This window comes from Thamnophis sirtalis, unplaced genomic scaffold, assembly GCF_051295495.1.
Source record: "Thamnophis sirtalis isolate CommonGarterSnake01/CBP01778 unplaced genomic scaffold, rThaSir2_p1.2 scaffold_3, whole genome shotgun sequence".
Taxonomy (NCBI): Eukaryota; Metazoa; Chordata; class Lepidosauria; order Squamata; family Natricidae; genus Thamnophis; species Thamnophis sirtalis.
This window is the reverse complement of record NW_028261383.1, coordinates 123,026,246-123,046,988: the sequence shown is the minus strand read 5'-3', so window position 1 is coordinate 123,046,988 and position 20,743 is coordinate 123,026,246. Positions and strand designations below refer to the sequence as shown.

Genomic DNA, 20,743 nt, shown 5'->3' with positions numbered 1-20,743 from the left:
CTGTTACAAGACTTTGCTTCTTTAAATGAAAATCAGTAAGATTCTTCAGTTTTGAGTAATACACATTCCTGAATTATACTGAAAAACTGTGGTAAACCTGTTTCTCCTTGGCAATTACTGTAAGAGAATTTACATTGTCTTATAGTAATTTCCAAGGACTAAAACTAAAAGTCATGAAAAAAGAATGAGAACACACAATGCTAAAAATGATAATACACTCACTCAGTGATCCTCTTGGCCAGTTCTGTGCAGGCTGCTGAGGAATTTGCTGAGAAGACCCGGTAGCCACTTCTGGCTGCATTCATTGCCAAAGAATCATGCAAACCCCTTCCAACTCGAGAGTGAGAAAACACAGATTTATAAGGTAACAGCAGTTTCCTTGGCATCCTCCTCTTTAGTTCTCCAAATACTAGCCTCACCAACACTACACTGAGATAGTGGTGGCGGTAAAAATAATTCTGATTAGGAAAGACGCGCCCGTTTTCCAATTATTAAGGTAATCAGAAAAAGTTACATTCAAAGCAGCGGCAGAACTTAAAACATTTAGGTAAGGGAAAAGCCCTTCAGTAAGACATAAAACTATGGAGTCAAGGCTGGGCGTTTGCCTCCTGGAGTCAGGAAGTCTTAAAAACAAATCGTCACACTGATTATCAACAACGTTGAAAATATCACAGGCCAAAAAAGTTGGTCAGAGGGAAAAGGATATTTTTTTAATGTTTATTGCAAGAGAGAGAGAGAGAGAGCTGAGAGGACTGTCCTCAATACGATTAAGGCAGCGAAGGCAACCAACAATGCAATTTGGTTACATACCAAACAGGGAAGACACAGGAGGAGAGCCAATTTCTCTACACAAGAGGGATAGTTCCAGAGAGGAGAGCGGAGGGGTGTCTGGCAGTCCCAAAGAAAGTTAGTTACAGGTAAGCAGGCAGGACTGGATAGTAGAGACTCTGCGGGGCAAACAAGGATATACCCCCAATCCAGGGAAGCTGGAAAACTGGGGATGGAGAAGAAGCGAAAGGCAGCCACCTTCCTGGGACTTGGTGGAGTGGGGCGGACTGAGGAGTTGAACCTATGCAGCTGATTCAGAGGACCCAGAGACGCCGTTCGGACTGAGGCGAAAGAAAAGGAAAACCTTTTCCCCCACTGGGAAAACAGAGGGAGTCAGACGGCGTGGGGTGGGGGGAATGGATAGGCAGGAGAGCGGGATTAAAAGACGGACAGGAGCCGAGACAGATTTCGAAGGGAAGCCGTAGTGAGAAGGCGCGGAGACAGACACCCACGCGCGCGGAAAGAGCAATAGGATGAGGCAGGACGGGGGGTTCGAGCAGAAGTTTCCGGAGAAGCAGCGGCAGCTCCCGGGCAAAAGTCACTTCGGCGGCCGTGTGAACTTCCAGCCTCCCTCCCTCCCAGCGACTCTCTTGGCCCCGGGCTCGCTCTCAGCCTCAAACTCGGCGAGGCTCCAATCCGCCAGCATGCTCAGAAGAACACCGAGACGCCGAGCTAGAGCGCCCCCTCCCGCTCTCAGCGGCCATTTTGTCTCAGCGCTTCGCTGCTCTCGTCTGTAAGACGCAGACATATTGAGTGAGGGCAGAGAGGGGAAGCGGTCCGTCGCTAACCTGCCCACCGCTTTTCCCCTTTAGCGCACGGGCAGACTTCGGTCGACTCACCTCTTAAAAATTAAAACGCCGGCCCACTCAGTTTACGGTTTCATGGACCTTTTTTTAAACCGTGGATTCTTTTCCATCAATAAAGATGGTTATCTGTCTTGGCGGGCCAAGTAACCGTTAACACGGGAAATCTCCTTGGAGAGGAACTTAATGGTCGTTGCAACGGAAGTGGGCGGAGTTAGAATTTCGTGCTTGAGGTGCGTAGGGAAAAGCGCTTGGTTATTGCAACTTGAACTTAAGAGGAGACGAGCCTCGGACAAAAGGTTCTGGAAGGTGATTTGTTGCAAACCTGAGTCGTGCATGTACGTATGATAGATATGTGTGTATGATAGATATGTTTACTTTATTCATTGCACCTCCTACAACGAAATTAAATCTTCAGTGTACATTATAACTATAAAAATCACACGCATGTATTTATGATAGATATGTATGATAGATAGATAGATAGATATGTTTACTTTATTGTCATTTCACTTACAACGAAATTAAATGCCATCTTCAGTATACATTATAACTATAAAAATCACACACGTGTATGTTGTATGTATGTATGTATGTATGTATGTATGTATGTATGTATGTATGTATGTATGTCCTGGCATATATAATCTACAAGGTGGCACTGACAAGGGAAAGTCAGATTTGTTTAATAATTATTCTAGCGCCTGCTGGGTTTTGTTAGATGAACTGGACTGTGCATGTGTTGACATTGCTTGTGGTTGCGCGGAGACTAAACTGCCTGGCTCTCCTCCCCCTCCTCCCCCCAAAAAGACCATGTGAGCTGTCACTTAACAAGTTCGTTCTGGATCGTATTTGGAAAGAACCTACTAACTATTTTGAAGATTTGATCTTGGTAGCAGCTCTCCAGAAGTGCAATGACAAGGGCTGCCAGATCTGGGCTGCAAAAATGCAGGCGATAGTAGGTTTTCTGAATAATTTTGCTACCAACTTGTGGTTGTCCACATCTTTCAGTCTTTCAGATCTGATGACCCTGTGCAATGTTCCCTCAGGTTTTCAGTCTGTTCTAATAGTTGTCATGAGTTGATAGGTGTTAATGAATAGCAGAAGAAATAGGAAATTTTATTTCAGATGTGATTATTCTTAAATCCTTCATTAGGATACAGTATTCCTTTTATTATTTTATACTGCTTTCCAAATAATTGACAGAATTCATACTCTGAATTATTCTAGATATCGCAGGTAACTGCTCTATTTTTAGCCATTTTAAATCAAAATATGATAAAATACATTTAGCTGAATTAAAATCCAACAATGATGCTACAAATAAAGCATAACCTTTGCATAACACAACAGAATTGTTCTCATTTGATAATTCTAAACAGTTTGTGATAATTAAAACTGTAAAGCATCAATAACTGTAAACATTAATCTGGTTTTAAGAGTTTTAATATGATGTATGGTATGACAGCATATGCTTAAAAATTGATAATACATAAGATCCAGTCATAAATAAATGCAGGGTTTAGAATGTAAAGCTACTGGAAGCTGATTGAAAAGTAAAATGTATTTTATTTTACATCATCCACTAATTAGGTGTTGTGCACAAATGAGAACAGTTTTTGGTTTTGTAACAAGGAGAAGGAGAGAAGCCTTTCAAATATATTTATTATATTATCCTCAAATAAAATACATTTAAAAAGCAAATGCTAGCATTTCAAACTTCAATATATTCTTCTTTGTGAAAAATGAAGTTATTGCGTCCTTTCATAGCCAACTTGCTAATGTCATATGGTATGTCCTGAAATCTTCCAGCATTTGTTTTGTTGTGAAATAAACCTGTGTTTTAATTTTATCCTCCCAGATGTGTTAAAATTAGAGATAAGGAATGGGCTGCTGGGGTGGCAGCAGCCCATTCATAATATCCACAACAATAAACAGCAATACTTTTCATTTAATTATCTGATCATCAAATTAATTTGGTAGTATTTAGCAGCAGTGGGAAGGGTAATCTCTTAATAAATTACTGGAGCTGTAATCTGTATTCTCATCATAATCAATTGCATCTATCAAGAATTGCAGGCAGGAAAGTGCTCTTATATGAGCATTTTCCTGCTTGCAGTTCTTGATAGATGCAATTGATATAACATAATGTTTACACTTATTTTCTGGTCTGGTTAATACATAATGCTAAGCAATTATAGAGTTAGCTTACTTTTCCTATGCAAATCAGACCATTGAACAAACCATGATAAAAATCCTGGCTCAGGAGATTTCTGGTGAGGAAATGGTAAACTCATATCCCACAAATAGCAGGAAACATTGTGGTTCAAAATGGCAGCTGGATGCTGGATCTGGACCATTGAAATCTCTCTGGAGAAAGGAGAGAGCTTGAAATTGCCCATATATACACTGGACAGCTGGGGTAAGGATGGTAAGTACACTGCAGAAACTGAGGTTTGTAATTGTTTTCAAACAGATATTAGATATTAGCAGGTTTTCACCAAACTCATAGCCCCCAAGGCAGCCTTTCAAGGTTCAACCAAACCTTACTTAATCGTTTTGGAGTTTACTTTCTTAGGTTGCTTTTGAAAGGTTAAGGGCCTTCAGAACTGCAAATGTGATCATATTAAGTTTTTCTTTCAATTTTAAGGAAGAAGTTTTAATTATAATTCAGGCTTTTCCAAAAAGTTTTTAAATATGCAGCAAAAGTGCTGATTTAAGAATTTTTTAAATGGATTAAGAATCCAGATTGACTTGACTTAGAACTTTGAAATTACAGTAACTATAAGAATCCTTCCTGTGGAAAGTTATCTATGTTTGCACTTGGAATTGATAAGGTGACTTTGAAAATTGGTCACTAGAGGGCACCAGAAGGAAAAAAAAATATCAATACGTTCTTTAAGATAAATCTATGATTATTGGGCTCCAAAAATAAGTTATCTGCTATTATTGAAAAAATGTATGATGTCACTGAAGAATAACAAGTTCCATCAGATAAAACAAATTTATTTGAATGTGGATTTGAAAATGACAGCATATAAGAGATGGAAAAAGATGAAATAGTGAATATACAAAAAATTACATTTGCAAATGAGACTTGTTGATTATTTATCAGTTTAAAAGACACACAAATACTAAACCAGAAGAATGATGGAAATATTATCATGGATTTATTAAAGGGATTTGTTGAAATTGTCATTGATTTCTTGAGAACAGAAAGAATATGAGCACTGTGATGTGGATAATCTTTTAATACTTTAATCAAAAAGAGCTTTTAAAGAATATGAAAAGAAAGCCGATGTTGGGAAATTGTTTGAGGGGGACTAAAGATTTTCCGGAAAAGGAGGGAAAATATGAAATTGTTTTATTTGATCAAGGCTAAAATAAATAGATTGCTAGAAAAGGAGATATAAAAGTAAAAGGAAGCATTCAAAGTATATTTATTAGATGCTGTAGTTATTTATGATAATCCTTAATAGAGTTTTACTGGCTAAAATGGTGTGATGAGATTGATTTATAAAGAAGAGTATTAGTTATGGGACAAAGATAGGGGTTAGTTTTATTTTAAGAGATGGTGATATGCTGTTAATGTTGATTACACTTGCTGAGGATATAGAAAGTGTTTTTGTTCTCTTTTTCTTTATTTTTTCTTTCTCTGCATTCTGTGTATGTGTGCGCGCACACCAGTGTACAGCATTAGTTTAATACGTATAATATAATTTTAATAAAAATACAAATCACTATAATGTGTGAATCCATTCAGTATTTGCTGAAGGGTGGGCAGCAATATGTACATTTTGCAGTGTATGCTTACTCTAAAGTGTACTGCTCCAACTAATTTAATTTCTAGCTGAAATTATTTTATCTGCAGGCTTTCTACTGAAAAAACCAAGTTCCCAGATTTATGGTTGCTGTCTAAGTCTAGCAATAAATTTGAAGATCTACATAATCTGTTCTTTCAAAGGTTTTCTCTGCCAAATGGTTGTTGACTAAATAATTAACACCGCCTGACCATTGTTCTGAATGGAATGAAACAACTCACTGAGGGACAACTTGCTGTGGGACAATTCAACAATTCAATTTCATTATTTAATTAAAAATATTTTAATTTTTGTCTTTCACATTTCATTTTGTCCCTCCTTTTGCATCCTTTCTATTCTACCATATCATCGTAACTCTTGTCCTGCTGTGCATTGTCCTGGGGCGAGTTGGCTATGCAAGTTGCCCTGTTCCAAATTCTCAATATGACTTAAACTCATCTCATACAACACACTGGGACATTTAAATAGTAGCTAGTTCAGCTACTCGGTATGCTGGGTTAACTTTTATTGTTAAGGATATCCCAGGGATGGCTGCTGCGGATGCTAATCTTGTTGCTAATCAAATAAAAAACATATCTCACAGGTGGTCAAAGACTAAGTTTTTATATAATGGATACAATTAAAAGAAAAATAGTGGGAAAACAAAGAATACACAAAAATACTTGGTTTACTACATTATGTGATAGAATTCCATGGGATCTGTAGTGTTGCACATTATACAAAGAGCCTCTGAACAGCAAAGCCAATGGACGGCATCTTCCCTCCCCCCCCAAAAAAGATTTCTAAGAATGAATCTGCTAGTAGGAAAAATGTGTTCTCATCATCTGACCTGTAGGACAGTTAGATAATCAAGGCTTCATCCAATCAATGTGCCATGTCAGATAAAATGATTAGCCAAGTCAAATGTGTAACTGACTCAATTTCCCCAGCTGGGAAAGAACAAAGGCAAACTTGAATTGGAAATGTACATAATTTCTAAATAGAGTTTTATTTATTAACTGAATTTAAACCGAGAGACAGTTGCTTTAAACTAATGATTGGGCACTGGTGGAATGGATTTTCATCTTTCTTAGTGTCTTTTAGCCTCCCTGAAATTACTTTAGAGAATTACGAGAACTACAGTATAAGTGGAAAAATTCAGACATATCAGGGAAGTGGGAAAATGTTAATATTAAAGAGACCCTCTTTGGATGAACTGGAGCAGTGAAAACCTCAGAGGTAAGCTTTCAAACAGGATACCTGCATAGATGTTATAGTAGGCAGTGCAGCTTTCCAAGTTTGATTTTCCATGTTGGTACCACTACTGTAAGAAGTCTTCAATATCTGGCCAACATCCATAATGCTTCCTTGAGGAAGGTTTTTACAGCTCTTAACTTTCCAACCATACCTTGAAGGCAGATTTTGTAAACTTCCAGTGAAACGTGTGTGTGTACATGTGTATGCACTGCGTTAATGTAGAACACAATAAACATTGATTGATGTATACAAGAGATATTGGCATGATCTCGGATGTCACCCTGTGCTGAGACCCAGTTATTGTTATGTAATAAAACCCTTAACCAGTTAGCTTACTTTTTCATTAACTGCTGGAACTAATGTTCATTTATTATTCCATGAATTAAAATTATTCCACGGGTATATATGTGATGCAGTACATAATTGCCTTTCATTTGCATTTTGCATAATTTGAGAAACATAGTTTGCAATGAAGCAGCTTCAGCAAGATTTGATGTTCCTGGCAGTTATTTAAATTTTGTAAAAAAAAGTACATAAGCTAATCAAAATAAATTTATATTACATGTTTTTAAACTCAATAAATACAAAGCCAAAAATAAGGAAATACAACAGAAACATTAAACTTTCAGGGAATATTTATTTTAGGTAATTCTCTTTCGGAAAAATCAAAGAATATGAGAAAATCTTGCATAGGGAACAAAAAAAACCCTATTTGAATTAGTAGGAGTACATTCTCATAGAGAAATTTTATATTGTCACTGAATAAATATAAGCATCTTGTGCTTCATTTAACTTACAGAGGAATGTAATGCCCTAAGTAACAACTTGACATTTTTACAAGAATATGTCAATGAGTACCCTGTTTCCCTGAAAATAAGAACTCCCCAGATAACAAGCCCAATTGGGCTTTTGAACGCATGCGCTAAAATAAGCCCTCCTCGAAAACATTGTGACACAACAGCAGCCATGAGGTGACTGTGCTCGCTGCCTCCTGCACCTCAAAAATAATGAGACCTCCCTGAAAATAAGGCCAAGTGCTTATTTCAGGGGTCAAGAAAATAAGATCCTGTCTTATTTTTGGGGAAACACGGTACTTCTGACCTGAGGAAAGCACAGAACAAAATAATAAAGCTGTATATTAGAATAGGACATCTATGATACTCTATGGATTAATGGCAATAGCTGAGAATTCGAATGTTTTCTTTGCTCTTAAACAATTTTCCTATGATCATGGAGACAGCAGCCAGACTGGGTTGCTCTGTCCAGTAACCAATTGAACTGAGTCTACACTTGTTATGTCATCGTGCCCTGGTGACTCCTCCCAGTTTAGACTCAGTCCAACCTGGACAAGCTGTGAGAATTGGTCTCTTAGCATTAGTCTAAATCAGTGTTTCTCAACCTTGGCGACTTGAATGCTGGCTGGGGGATTCTGGGAGTTAAAGTCCACAGGACTTAAAGTCACCAAGGTTGAGAAACACTGGTCTAAATTGTTCTATTTTACTCCATTGCCATTTTTCAAAATTATTTTTTTGATTGGAAATTATTTTTTCTCCTACTCTGATTTGAGCGGGAGATTCAAATTGACCTTCGGGCTTCATCTCAGACTGACTGACAGTCTTGGGACGAGGAGTATGCTCCGGGACACAAACCAGCCATAGTCAGTATGGCGCTGACTCCTCAAGGTGGCGCAGTGGTTAAATGCAGCACTGCAGGCTACTGCTAGATCAGCAGGTCAGCGGTTCAAATCTCACCGGCTCAGGGTTGACTCAGCCTTCCATCCTTCCGAGGTGGGTAAAATGAGGACCCAGATTGTTGGGGGCAATATGCTGACTCTCTGTAAACCGCTTAGAGAGGCCTGAAAGGCCTATGAAGCGGTATATAAGTCTACTGCTATTGCTCAGCTCACGAGCTGAGACTCTGGGGCTGTTTAAAAACGTGAACGTCTCCCATGGCTTTCATACGCCACTACACATTAGACAAGTATGCGTTGGCTGATGCAGCCTTTGGCCGCAGAGTGCTACAACAAGTACCTGTGCCTTAACAGACTTTGATCTCTTGTCCCCACCTTAGTGGAAAGCCCCTCCTTTGGTATGTCCCAGTCTGGCTACTATCTCCACGATTATAGGAGAATGAGCATTGGTCCTTACCTGATACGCTAATTCTCTCTGACGTGGAGACAGCAGCCAGCCCCTCCCTAAGTGTAGGTCAATCTGAACAGAACTTTTTTCTGCAGAGGAGAGAGTATGTATTTTGCAATTATCCTTTTGCTTTCACAACTCTCACTTGAGTCTACAGTCTGCTTCGTCTAAACTGGGAGGAGACACCAGGGCACGATTACATCACAAGTGTAGACTCAGTCCAATTGGTTACTGGACAGAGCAACCGAGTCTGGCTGTTGTCTCCACGTCACAGAGAATGAGCGTATTAGGTAAGGACCAACGCCCATTCTAATTTTGGAACAAAGAGCCCAAGACAGAACCTTCTTAGGTAAACTAGGATTACTGCTAAGAATAATTACCAGTGATTACAAGTGGATGTTGGAACAGAGTTGTCAACCTGACCTAAAAAAATGTTTGCGAATCAAAATACGGTAAAAAAAATACTGTAATTCATAATAGACACCACAACAATAAATATTGAAATAAATATTTCTAGCCTAGAAACCAGGATTCTAGACTTCCCTTAGATATGAAAGGCTTTAGGCTAGGCACTCTCAATGGGGAAACAGCAGGAGTATTACGTATATTACCACTTTGAGTTGATTTATATGTTGTATTTGTGCTGATAAATAAATAAACAAATAGAACACAAATGTTACAAAGGCAACAGTAAAAATATTGGGTTTCTGTCTGGATGGTCTCTTGTGACGAGCCGATAGACAGCGAATGGAAGCAGTAAGCTTCCTCCCATATTTGGGCATACCAGGGGTTGTGACACTAATTACATACATACAGACATACAGACATACAGACATACATACATACATACATACATACATACATACATACATACATACATACATACATATATATATATATATATATATATATATATATATGTGCACTGTATAAAAGTGGGATAAAAATTTAATAACTAGCAATAATTATAATTTTAAAAATAAAGGAGATACTTTTACACAAAATTTAAAGGTTTAACATGCTAACATATGTAGATTACCATTACCTGATTCAGCCCAGACAACCTGTCTGATTATCAATTTAAAAATTTAGGCTAGCTATTATTCCAACAGTGTGGCAGCAAGTAATAAGATAATACAATAAAGCAAAAAAAAAAGTAATATTTTAAATCATACCTTTTAAAATAAACAAATATTCCTCTACCAGAGACTTACGTTGTTTGTAAGTCTTCAGTAGAGGAAGGAAAGGTACCTGGTACGGAAAGGCAAGTACTATTGGCAGGAGCCAGGCCTATAGGGAAAGCTGTTGTACAGCTGGGCTCATCCCCCACTCTTCCAATAATGTGGTTCTCCCATCCCTAGGAGACTGCAGGGAGCCCCTCTCTGCTGCTACAGAGGTTAATATCCTCATCCAATATCCTCATACTCATCCAAGGGGTAATGTTACTGGCACCTGTTGCAATTCTAGGGCTAGTGTGACTTGGTCTGTTAAAACTGTTCCAGATAACAGGCTTGCCGCTGTATTTTTTGCTACCTGCAGTTTCCATCTTCAAAAGGCAGACCTTCATAGAGTGCACTGCAATAACCAAAGATCATGTACTAAAGTGATCAGGCCATCCTTGGGAGTTGCAACTGCGAAGTGAGATATAGGTGGCTGAATGCATCCAATGATACCCGGGCCTTGATTGATACAGATGAATCCATGACCCGAACTATGTATCTGCTTCTGCAAGAGGAATATAGCTCCAGGTACATTCCCAGACTTGCAAGCTGCCAATTCACAGTATCTATTTTGCTGATAGTTAACTTAAGTTTGTTACTGAATAAACTGAACATTGGCGCTCTCTTGCCCGAGTCTAATGAAATGGAAAATCAGTTCCAGTGATTTAGATTTAGATAATTAGAGAAGCTAGTTTGGATTTTCAATGCAGAATTCCAGAACTTCTGTAATTGCATTGCCATTGGTCTTAATTAAAAAAGCCATCACTATTTATCTTTTTCCCATAATCAGGTGAAGGGTGGCCTTCACATATTCCTTCAAGCATGTACATCGCCTGATCTAAAATATTTACATAATTCACTCATAGTGCATCCATTCAACTGTGACATGACCATCTTGTGACTCTAAACTTGTTGATACATTTATAGAAAAAAATCAGCAAACAAATGGAATATGTTTGCTGGGATTTGCCAACTGTGTTTGTTCTTATGCGGCCAGTTGCCCTCTAGTTTGTGGCTTTACAACAAGCAGTGATAACCCTCGTATCTAGCTTGAATTTTTTGCTCTCAGTTTGTAAGCTCACAGCAGTTGCTTTCATTTCCAGATCCTTTGCCATTGTTGCTTGTTTTGAACAGAGAAGTTTCTGTGCCTATGTGCTACAATAGTGGCAAATGATCATTAAAATATCTAGAAATTCCTGTTCTTTTCCTGTAGAACAGAACTTTCTTTTCCGGCCACTATGGAAGGTTTGCTTCTGCAAAATGCTGATATTAATGATAGTTGTCATGGCTTCAATTGAAGAAGGAGCATATCACTGAGGAGAAGAACCATATTTATTGCAAGGTTCTTTGAGTGCCTACTTTAGCAATAGTACTTAGACTCATATACCGCTTCACAATGTTTTACAGTCCTGTCTAAGAGGTTTACAGAGTCACCATAATGCCCCCAACAATCTGGGTCCTCGGAAGGATGGAAGGCTGAGTCAACATTGAGTTGGTCAGAATTGAACTCCTGGTAGTCAACAGTGAGTTAGCCTGCTATACTGCATTCTGACCACTATGCCACAATGGCTTTCTTGTTTATTTGCAACAATCCCACTTAAACTACTAGATAACAGAACTCTATTCAGGTTTTGTGTGACATATTGAAGGAAACTGAATCTCCTCAAAACCAACTGGTGAAAGTTCCTGAATCAACTTAAGTCAATTTGCATTCTGATATCTAGAGCTTTTTTTTTAAAGGACATTCCTCTTCATCCTTTTTTTCATAATCTTTGAGGGGAGGGGAGTCCTCCATGCATGTATATTGCCTGACCTAAGAGATTCATGGGTATTTCATTCAGGATTCATCCATTCACCTGTGACATGACCATCTCAGGACTCTGAACATGTTTGATCTATTTGGGGGGGGGGAAAAGCAGCAAAAGCCAATAGAACAAGATTACTCAGATTTGCTGAGTTCTTGTGCATTTGGGCTTCTTGTGTTGTTTGTAACTTTGTTCCCTGCATTCACAAAGCATCTGAAATGGGAGATTTCAAAGAAGTACCAAAGAAAATAAGAAAGTTAATCAGTTCATAGAGCTTCACAAAAATTAAAATGACACAATATTTCCATTTTCAGTGTGCATCTTCCTTTTTACAATATGCTGATATTGATAACATGCCGATTTGCACTGGCAATATGTCGGTATTCATATTGATTAAACCACTGTGAATCCTGATGGAACTACAAAGTCGCATCACGCACATTAAGATTGAGTAATTATTCCACTTAAACCCTTCAATTATTTGTCTTCCAAATCCCAAACTAAATGCATAGACTAATCATTTCATTTCTTTGGTATAATTGCAAAAGTGTTGCCTTTCTTTTTCTCTCTTCAATAACATTCTGATTTACAAACTGACCTTCTGCCCCATTTTTTTTAACCTTACCTCCAGCTAGAATATGCTCTTGTCACAGTGATATGTGACATTCTTCTTTAAATCTTTCCCTGGGCTTCTATTTTGGGATGCAGAAGAAATCCTTCTTTATTCCTGCTTGTTTCTTTGGAGTATTTCTATATAACATTAAAATACAATGACAGAAGTGTTGATCTTCAAAGCTCTCTATTGCATAATCCCATTCCATTTTTTTTACTAGCATTATACAGCTGACTAAAAGCTCCAACAAGCAACTCTGCTGTTAATCACTTTGTCAGTTAAGCCTTGGAACTCTTCACAAAATACTTGGAGATCTGTATAACTCTGTTTTGTCTTCAAATACCTTCTCAAAACTTAACTTTAATACAATTTTTAATATTTTGTTGTAGTTCCCCCATCAAGAACAAGACCTAGGTCTACTTAAGAATAAATCTATCTAAGTAAAAGTCAATTAATAAAGTTTCTAAACCTTCCCCCCCTCTTCCCCCCCAACTCACTGTTTAGAATTTATATCCAAGTTACTTTTGCCAATACCATAGCATGTATATATTGTTAAATAATGTCCATTGACATTTCCTTGTTGTTATTATAATTGGCTAAAAATCATTTACTATTTATGTCGCATCTCATCTTGTCAGACCCCCCCCCCCAAAAAAAACCTTACACCTTTATAACAAGATTAAAAATTTGTTAATAAAATTTATAGGTCTTTTTCCCAAGTCACAATTTGCAATTTATATCCAAATTTCTTTTACTAGTTTGCCAGTACATGTATATATCATTAAGCTGTATCCATTATCATTTCATTATTGTTATTATAGTTAATTATTTGTTAACAAATAAACATTTAATAACAATATAAAACAATCTAAGAGTAAATTCCTACTTATTAATCAAAATTAATCAAAATTAATTTTTTTATTATCAACTTTCATTGTCAATCTGTATCTTTCCAGTAACAAAACAGTCTTATCTCTCTTGCCAATTGTGGTGTCAGTCTTCTTTTTATCTCCTTTATAAGGTTTTTATAGATTTCTCTCCGCACTTTGTTGCTTGAAGGATCTCTCAGGTAATCTCGTTGCCCACCAGCTGCTACTAAAATTAGCTTGTCTTTGGTTGTCAATTTTACTTCTGAAAAAAAATTTCTTCTTAAGTCCATCATCATTACCATATTTTTTCTTCTGTATCCTTGAATCTGGAGTAGAGCTCCAATTCATCGAATTCCCTTTTCCATTCCCTTCTTTCTACTTTCACCCACTTTTGCTTCCATTAATAAATTAATCTATTGTCTTATCTTTATCTTCTATATCTTCATTCTCCCCTTTAATTTTTAGGGCTCCAATCCCATCTTCTTTTGCTGTGAGGAAGACTAGTCTTTCCAGCTTCTTCTCAATTCTCCCATATCCTTCCAATAGATTTTGAATTCCAGCCAAGATATTTTGGAATTTTAAGGTTTCCTCATCTAAATATTGATTCATGTTTCCAAAACAGAAGAAAGAAAGGGAAAAAAAACTAATAGCCACTGCCACTCTAGCCTTCCAGGCCTCTTTTATTTTTTTTATTTTAGATTGACTTGAACACAAGTTCTTTTATGCTCTTCAAAGGAGAAGGGTTCTGTTCCCCTCCTTTCTTTCCCCTACCAAAATAGTTCTCAAAGGCACCTGTGAAAACAATTCATGCCCTTAGCTCTTTATCAGTTTCTGTAAACAAGTTGCAAACCCTTCAGCTACAAGTCAGTGAAATCAAAAAAGGAAAGAGAAGAGATACATTGTTTCAAAAACCCCAGCCTCTGACCTCGAGTGGCAGTGTGCTACTTTTCACTTTCTAATATTTATCTCTGGCTTATAGGAAACAAAGTTCTTTAGATTTCTTTTAGTGAAATTTAATAACAAGTAATAGGAAGAATTGTTAAAATAAGAAGGAAGGTTTTAATACAGAAGTCAAAAAATAAAGCAACAAAAAGCAGAAGAAAAAAAATCAATCCGCTCACTTTAAGAGGAGAAATGAGAAACGTTGCGAGCACTTCAATCCACAAAGAATAGTTACAAAGAAAAAAAAGCTTTCCAAAGCAATCGAATTAGGGTTAATTTCGCCGCTCAATTCTTTTCCTTAAGGATCTAATTTGGCTTTAAAGAAAAATTTATTTGGGCAGTCTTTCGCAAAAAAGAAAAAATACGTCACCAGATAGCCTTTCTCTTTTCACTTCCTTCCTTCTGGAGCTGTCCCGACTTCATCAGCCTGGGGGCTGCCTGTTTACCACCGGCTTGAAGTGCTTCCCTTGGGTCGATCAGGGACTTTGCAATGTCCTTGAGACCAGCAAGGCTTCGTCTTCCTGGTCACCGTCTCTACGGGACGGTTTAGGTCTCAATGGACCGTCCAGAGGCAAAAGTATCAACGGCGGTCTCGGAGTATTGAGACCGTATGTTGTGACATTGCAGTGTGGCTCCTCCTTCTCCAAGTCTATGTAAGTAAAAGTCAATTAATAAAGTTTCTAAACCTTTCCCCCGCTTGCCCCCGCAACTCACTGTTTAGAATTTATATCTAAGTTGCTTTTGCCAATACCATAGTATGTATATATTGTTAAACAATATCCATTAAAGGTGTAATGTTATTGAAGGATTTTTTGAAATAGCTAATGAATGCCATTATGTGGTTGTGTCTTTAAGTATGAATGATTTGAGGCAAAAGCATGTTCAAATAATTGTAGTCAAATGAGAATTGTGGTACATTGATAGTAAGATATACAAAGATTTTTGATTTAAAGTGTATAATCTAATGAACTATAAGTAATGACTGTGGAAGAAATGCATGAAAATTATCTGTAACCAATCGACACACTTTCTACAAGATGTAATGAAGGATGATTCTTTTTTTTGTGTTTTTGTTCAATTAAAATAAAAAAAAATTCAAAAAAAGAATCGGCCTATGTAAGAGAAAATAAAGACATGTCATTTATGGAAAGCTTTCAGTAGAGCAAGAATATTTGCTACTTCACATTCTTCCTGCAGCTCAGGGAAAATCTGCTTAAGAAGATTAAGGGGACAGGAGGAGGAAGAAATGAAGCACACCAACCTTGTGTGACACACTGCATAAAATAATTTCAGGATTGTTCTGAATTTTGTTTCATGTGAAACCTAAAAGAACCAAAATGTTCTAGGCAGAGGTGTCCAGAGGTAGGGAGATTAAAAATTAAATAAAAGTCAGGTTGCCACCCACAAGTGCATGAATAAACCCCAGTCCCCTTTCAATGTGGGTAACAAGTCCAGTGTACATCAAAAAGATGTGGGGTTTCCACGGTGCATCTGTGACCCGCATATTGATCTGGTTCTGCCCACCCGCCCATACTCTTCAGCGCATGTGCAGAAGTGTCATACAAGCGCACACGCACAAGGGAACCGGTAGTAAAATAAATTGAAACCCACCACTGTGATTCTTGCGGCTTGAAGTAAAGCATACTTCCCATTTCATATATAAACCTACAGTAGTTGCTAGAATTAAAGAAACAGCTGGCACTACAGAGGAGATGATGAAGAATAAGGAATTACTATATTACTGTAAAAATATGATTCAATGTGCATTGAGAAAATTACACAGAAGAAAAGTGCAAAACAGTGCTGCCTTAGAAAATAAACAGAGTAACATTTAGGCAGAGTATCTTGTAGTATGTTTTGTATGTCAAATAATGGAAAAAAACAGTCCTTCTCATGTCATTCAGAACTTGACTTAGGAGCAGCCAAATCTTCCCTCAGCACTGACAAATACCATGTTTTTCGAAGTATAAGGTGCACCCTTTTTCCTCTAAAAAGAGGCTGAAAATCTGGGTGCACCTCATACACCGAATGCAGCATTTTTTGCCTCTTGAAGCCCCGCCCCTTCACCAAAATGGCCTTGCATACCTTTATAGAGGCTTTCAAAGAGCTCCTGGGGGCTGGGGAGAGCAGAAATGAACAAAAAATGGGCTGTCCCCCCCCCGCCCCCAGCAGCACTATAAGCATCCATAAGGCTATTCATAAATTTTTTTAACAAAAAAATGGCCCGTTTTCGTGAAAAACGGGCCGTTTTGGGGAGGTTTGCAGAGTGCAAAACTTTTTTTTTCCTTCTGGAAAGCTGTTTAGTTAGAGTGGTTGATGAGTTTTAGGTGCTAAAGGTTCTCAGTGATTTCCTTCTCCAGCACATGGATAAATACACCTGAAAACATCTACCTACCTACTTACTCACTCTCTCTCTCCCTACCTACTGTATTTCTCTCTCTCTCCCCCTCTCTCTCTCTCTCTCCCTTTATCTACCTACCTAACTACTTTCTCTCTCCCTACCTACTGTATTTCTCTCTCCCTCCTCTCTCCCTCTATTTACTTATGTACCGAACTACTCTCTCTCTCTTCACCTACCCATCTACTGTATTTCTCTCTCTCTATTTTTCTCTCTCTATCCCTCAACCTACCAACCTACCTACTCACTCACTCTCCCTACCTACTGTATTTCTCTCTCTCTCTCCCTCTCTCTCTCCCTCTCTTTACTTATATACCTACCTACTCTCTCTCTCCCCCTACCTATCTACTGTATTTCTATTTTTCTCTCTCTATCCCTCTACCTACCAAACTACCTACTCTCTCTCTCCCTGCCTACTCTATTTCTCTCTCTCTCTATTTCTTTCTCTCTATCCCTCTACCTACCTATCTACACTCTCTCTCCCTACCTACCTACCCACTGTATTTCTCTCTCTTTCTCTTTCTCTCTTTATCCCTTTATCTATCTATCTACCTACCTACCTACCTACCTACCTACTCTCTCTCTCTTCCTATCTACCTACCTACTGTTTCTCTCTTTCTCTCCCTCTCTATCCCTCTATCTTTTTTTAAAAAAAAAAGCCTCTTCAAAACCTGGGTGGCTCTTATACTCTGATGCGTTTTATACTTCAAAAAATACTGTAGTCAAATCTTGGTTAATCCACAGCTGCTGCCTGAGGTATCTTCCCTCTCTTTGCCTGAGGGTAGAACCTGCCTGTATTAGAATAATATGAAAAGGAAAGTATCTTCACAGCAAGGTACTATTGTTTTTGTGATTCTCAGGCCAGCCTATCAGAGATTGCAGGATCTCCTTGTTCCGTTGGAAAGCATATCATGTAGACCTGGCAAATGGAGAGCTCTACAGGCAAAATGACCAAGATTGGCCACATCAATTCAATAACATCTGAAAAAGATGCATATTTGGGGTAGTCAACAGTTCATTTACGGACAGCATCAATGTTAACATAGAGCATAAAATTATGAAAACTATATGTCAGAGAAATCAACTTTGTATTAGGGCAAACTGAAATGTCACCAAATGGTTTACAAAATGCTGAGTTCTCTGGACATTAAGGTAACTTGACGGGGTAACCCCTTGATCTGTGATTTATAACGGATTGAATAGAATGCAGAAAGTCACATGTAGATTTATTAGTCTAGTGTTTGCTATGTGGAAAGGAGATTTTGATGTACCCCAGACGGTTAGGATAAAAACCTGAAAGGCAATTACTCTGTTTTATTATAAATCTAAAATCTGTCTCCAGTACTAAATTGAACACACAAATCCCTTCTGAGTCAGAGAGGAGTATATCCCAAGGGAATATCGCCAGAGTAGATAATTCCACGGATTTATGGACAGGGTCAGGGGACAGGCAGGAGTGTGGAAATAGCATCTTGGTGGTACCCGTAACAGTAACCTGTCATGACTGCCTTACATTATCAGCTTTTAAACAGAAAGGAGAGAGTGGGAAGTAAGAGGTAGTTAACACATTTTAGAAATAGTACAAAAGGAAACTTTCTTTTAGAAATGTTTAGGGAAAGCTATTGTTGCTTGAAGGAAGCCTTAATTCTTAACCCCAGAGCATTACTCACTACAGAATAATGTATAAATCACTGAGCTCTTTGAAGAACATAGTGGTTACTGAGAATTGCTTCATTCAGTGGGTCATAAGGACTCTTCAGTATTTCTTTAATCTGTGCGTTTTGTCACACATTCCAAGTTATCAATTAGCCAAGGAGAACAAACAGATTTTCCTGATATTCTTTCTTACCAATTTTGTTTCAGGACATCACGATCTAGGAATGCTTAGCCAGAGCAATGATTCATCTAAATTAGAAAAAGGGTAAAGAATATTTTTATTTATTTATAGTAATACTCATTTGAATTAAGAGTATTTAAATTCTTACTTTCATTGTTTAAGATGCCAAGAACTTTATATTTACTGTAGGTATAGAACTGTCCCAGGAAACAATTTTAAAATATTTTCCTTTATTCATTTTCTAAAGTCATCCATTGACCAAGTGATTGGGTGTATCTTTCAAGAGAGGTAAAAAAATACAAACACAGGATGAAACCATCAACCGCTTCCCAATAGCTGGTGAAAGAGTTGTTGCAATTTCAGCTTAAATATTTGATTGCTTCATTTTTGCCTTAATCATAATTATCTCAAACTTTCTACATTTATTTCTTCATCCTAGCCTGATAAATATCTATGCTTCAAAGTAAAAACCTACAGCAAACTCTTAACGAGTTAAAACTATAAATCTAATCTGGGCACCAGGTACTATATTCAGATAATTTCTTATCAACAGTGTACCTGTTCCCTTCCTTTAAGACAGAGGTAAGTATTATTTCCTTTACAGAGCCTATAAAATTCTCCTTTTCAGTTTCTCACGTTTATAACAGTTGCTCCTCATCCAGAAACATCAAGAACAAGGAAACCTTAGAAATTATTCTGAAGCTCCAGAGAATAAAAGCACTTCCCGACAGGTTCAAGTCTTTATGTTGTTGTTCCTCTATTTCTCCACCCCCTTCTGCCTGGATTACTTCTGTTTTCTGGGAAAGTCCTTGGTACCATGTATTTTAATGTGCATTTTAACTATAGTAATAAAATATGATGGTTAATTCTTTGCCATCTTTGAAATATATGTTCAGCTATGATTCTTCAACCTCTTTAGAATATAGTACTAGGTATTTTCAACAAGATCATGTTTATAGTAACAACAACAACATTTTTGCTGCTCCTCCAGGAGTAATAAAATAGTAAAAGACACAAGTTACCTCAAGTATATACCAAGGATTTGGAAACAAATAACAAAGTCATATGAGGATTAAATATTGAAAGTATATGCAATTCCTAAATGATAATTTGGTGCTTTTGCAATTGGATCATTAGATGTATATATATCCAGCATGATTTTTTTTTAAAAAGCTGCCCTGGTGCAATTACAGAAAGTACAAGTGAACCCAACTTCAAGTCAGTGCTCAGAAGCAGAATATCCCGGGAAACCGAAAGATTTCCTATTCTAGTTTTTAGAATTAAAATCTCTGGTCAGATTTCTGTCTTTGGATCTCTTACAGCATGTAGGTACTTATTTCACACACACATGTCAAATCCAAGCTGGTTCAAAATGCACTGATTTTCCTCACTGCTATTCTTCTTGAAATTGCTCATAACCAATAGGAGAGCTCAAGAATCAGCAGCTAGCTTATACCCTATTCCCACTCCTGTCATAACTGGGTTCACCTAGCAGCTTTTTAAAAAAACAAGATTGTGTTCTCCGATTGCTCACTTTAGAAGAACTAGTGGAAGGGTATCCTGGTGCCACAGTGCCTTAACCTCAATGCCCACAAGAACTGGAGAGATAGGTTGAGAATTAGGTGCCCAAATCCACTTGCAGGCTGCCAAATTGAATTGGTAGAGATGCCTCCTGTCCTGCTGCTGATCTGGAAAACCATTGTGTCTGCTGATTCTTGGCGATCAGTGGGCCCATAGGAGATCCAAAAATGTCAAACTGGCACCACAAAGATGGAACTGAAGCCCCACCTGATTTATATGTGCCGTATCTATAACACCCATTAAAAAGGCGGGGATTCAAATTGCATGGCCAGGTCCCCCCATCTTTTATTTCTTTTTCACTCTCCCTGCAGATGCCTGTCATAGTGTGGAAACAGAAAAATTCAAGCCAATTCAGGATGAGTCAAAATACTATATATCGAGGAGACTAAAAAACAGAATAGATACGGGTAAAATAGGTACCCGAGATTGCCTGTTTAAAGATTTGGGAATTCTATTGGTCTAATCTGTCTCTGTTGATTTGCTCATTCAGTGCGGATAAATCACACATTGTTTATTTTGTCTATTGTAGTTTCACAATAACTGAAAGTGCTGGTCTTTATTTTTCACTCATGTAATCTGTTAAATCCTTTCAATTTATTTTCGAACACTTCATTTCTTCTCATGTTTTCTAATATTTGTCCTTGATAACTTC

The 20,743-nt window shown here is 37.7% G+C and overlaps 1 protein-coding gene and 1 long non-coding RNA gene across 4 annotated transcripts in view; one reads left to right on the top strand and one right to left on the bottom strand.

The window, feature by feature from the left end:
• PRPSAP1 (phosphoribosyl pyrophosphate synthetase associated protein 1) overlaps positions 1-1,799 on the bottom strand; it is a 20,499-nt gene extending 18,700 nt beyond the window's left edge. The window contains exons 1-2 of one of the 3 annotated variants that reach the window (XM_014064084.2): positions 1,668-1,799; positions 223-334 (exon numbers count right to left, since the gene is read on the bottom strand). In XM_014064084.2, the coding sequence (XP_013919559.1) occupies positions 223-305 (83 nt within the window). In that variant the 5' untranslated portion in view covers positions 306-334; positions 1,668-1,799. Of the gene's footprint in view, positions 1-222; positions 1,621-1,667 lie in introns of those variants that run through there. The other 2 variants (XM_014064085.2, XM_014064082.2) reach the window with 2 other exon arrangements.
• Positions 1,790-20,743, top strand: LOC106547054 (uncharacterized). Its single transcript, XR_001313404.2, has 3 exons — positions 1,790-1,969; positions 10,366-10,574; positions 18,537-20,743. It is a non-coding gene; the product is annotated as an uncharacterized LOC106547054 (long non-coding RNA).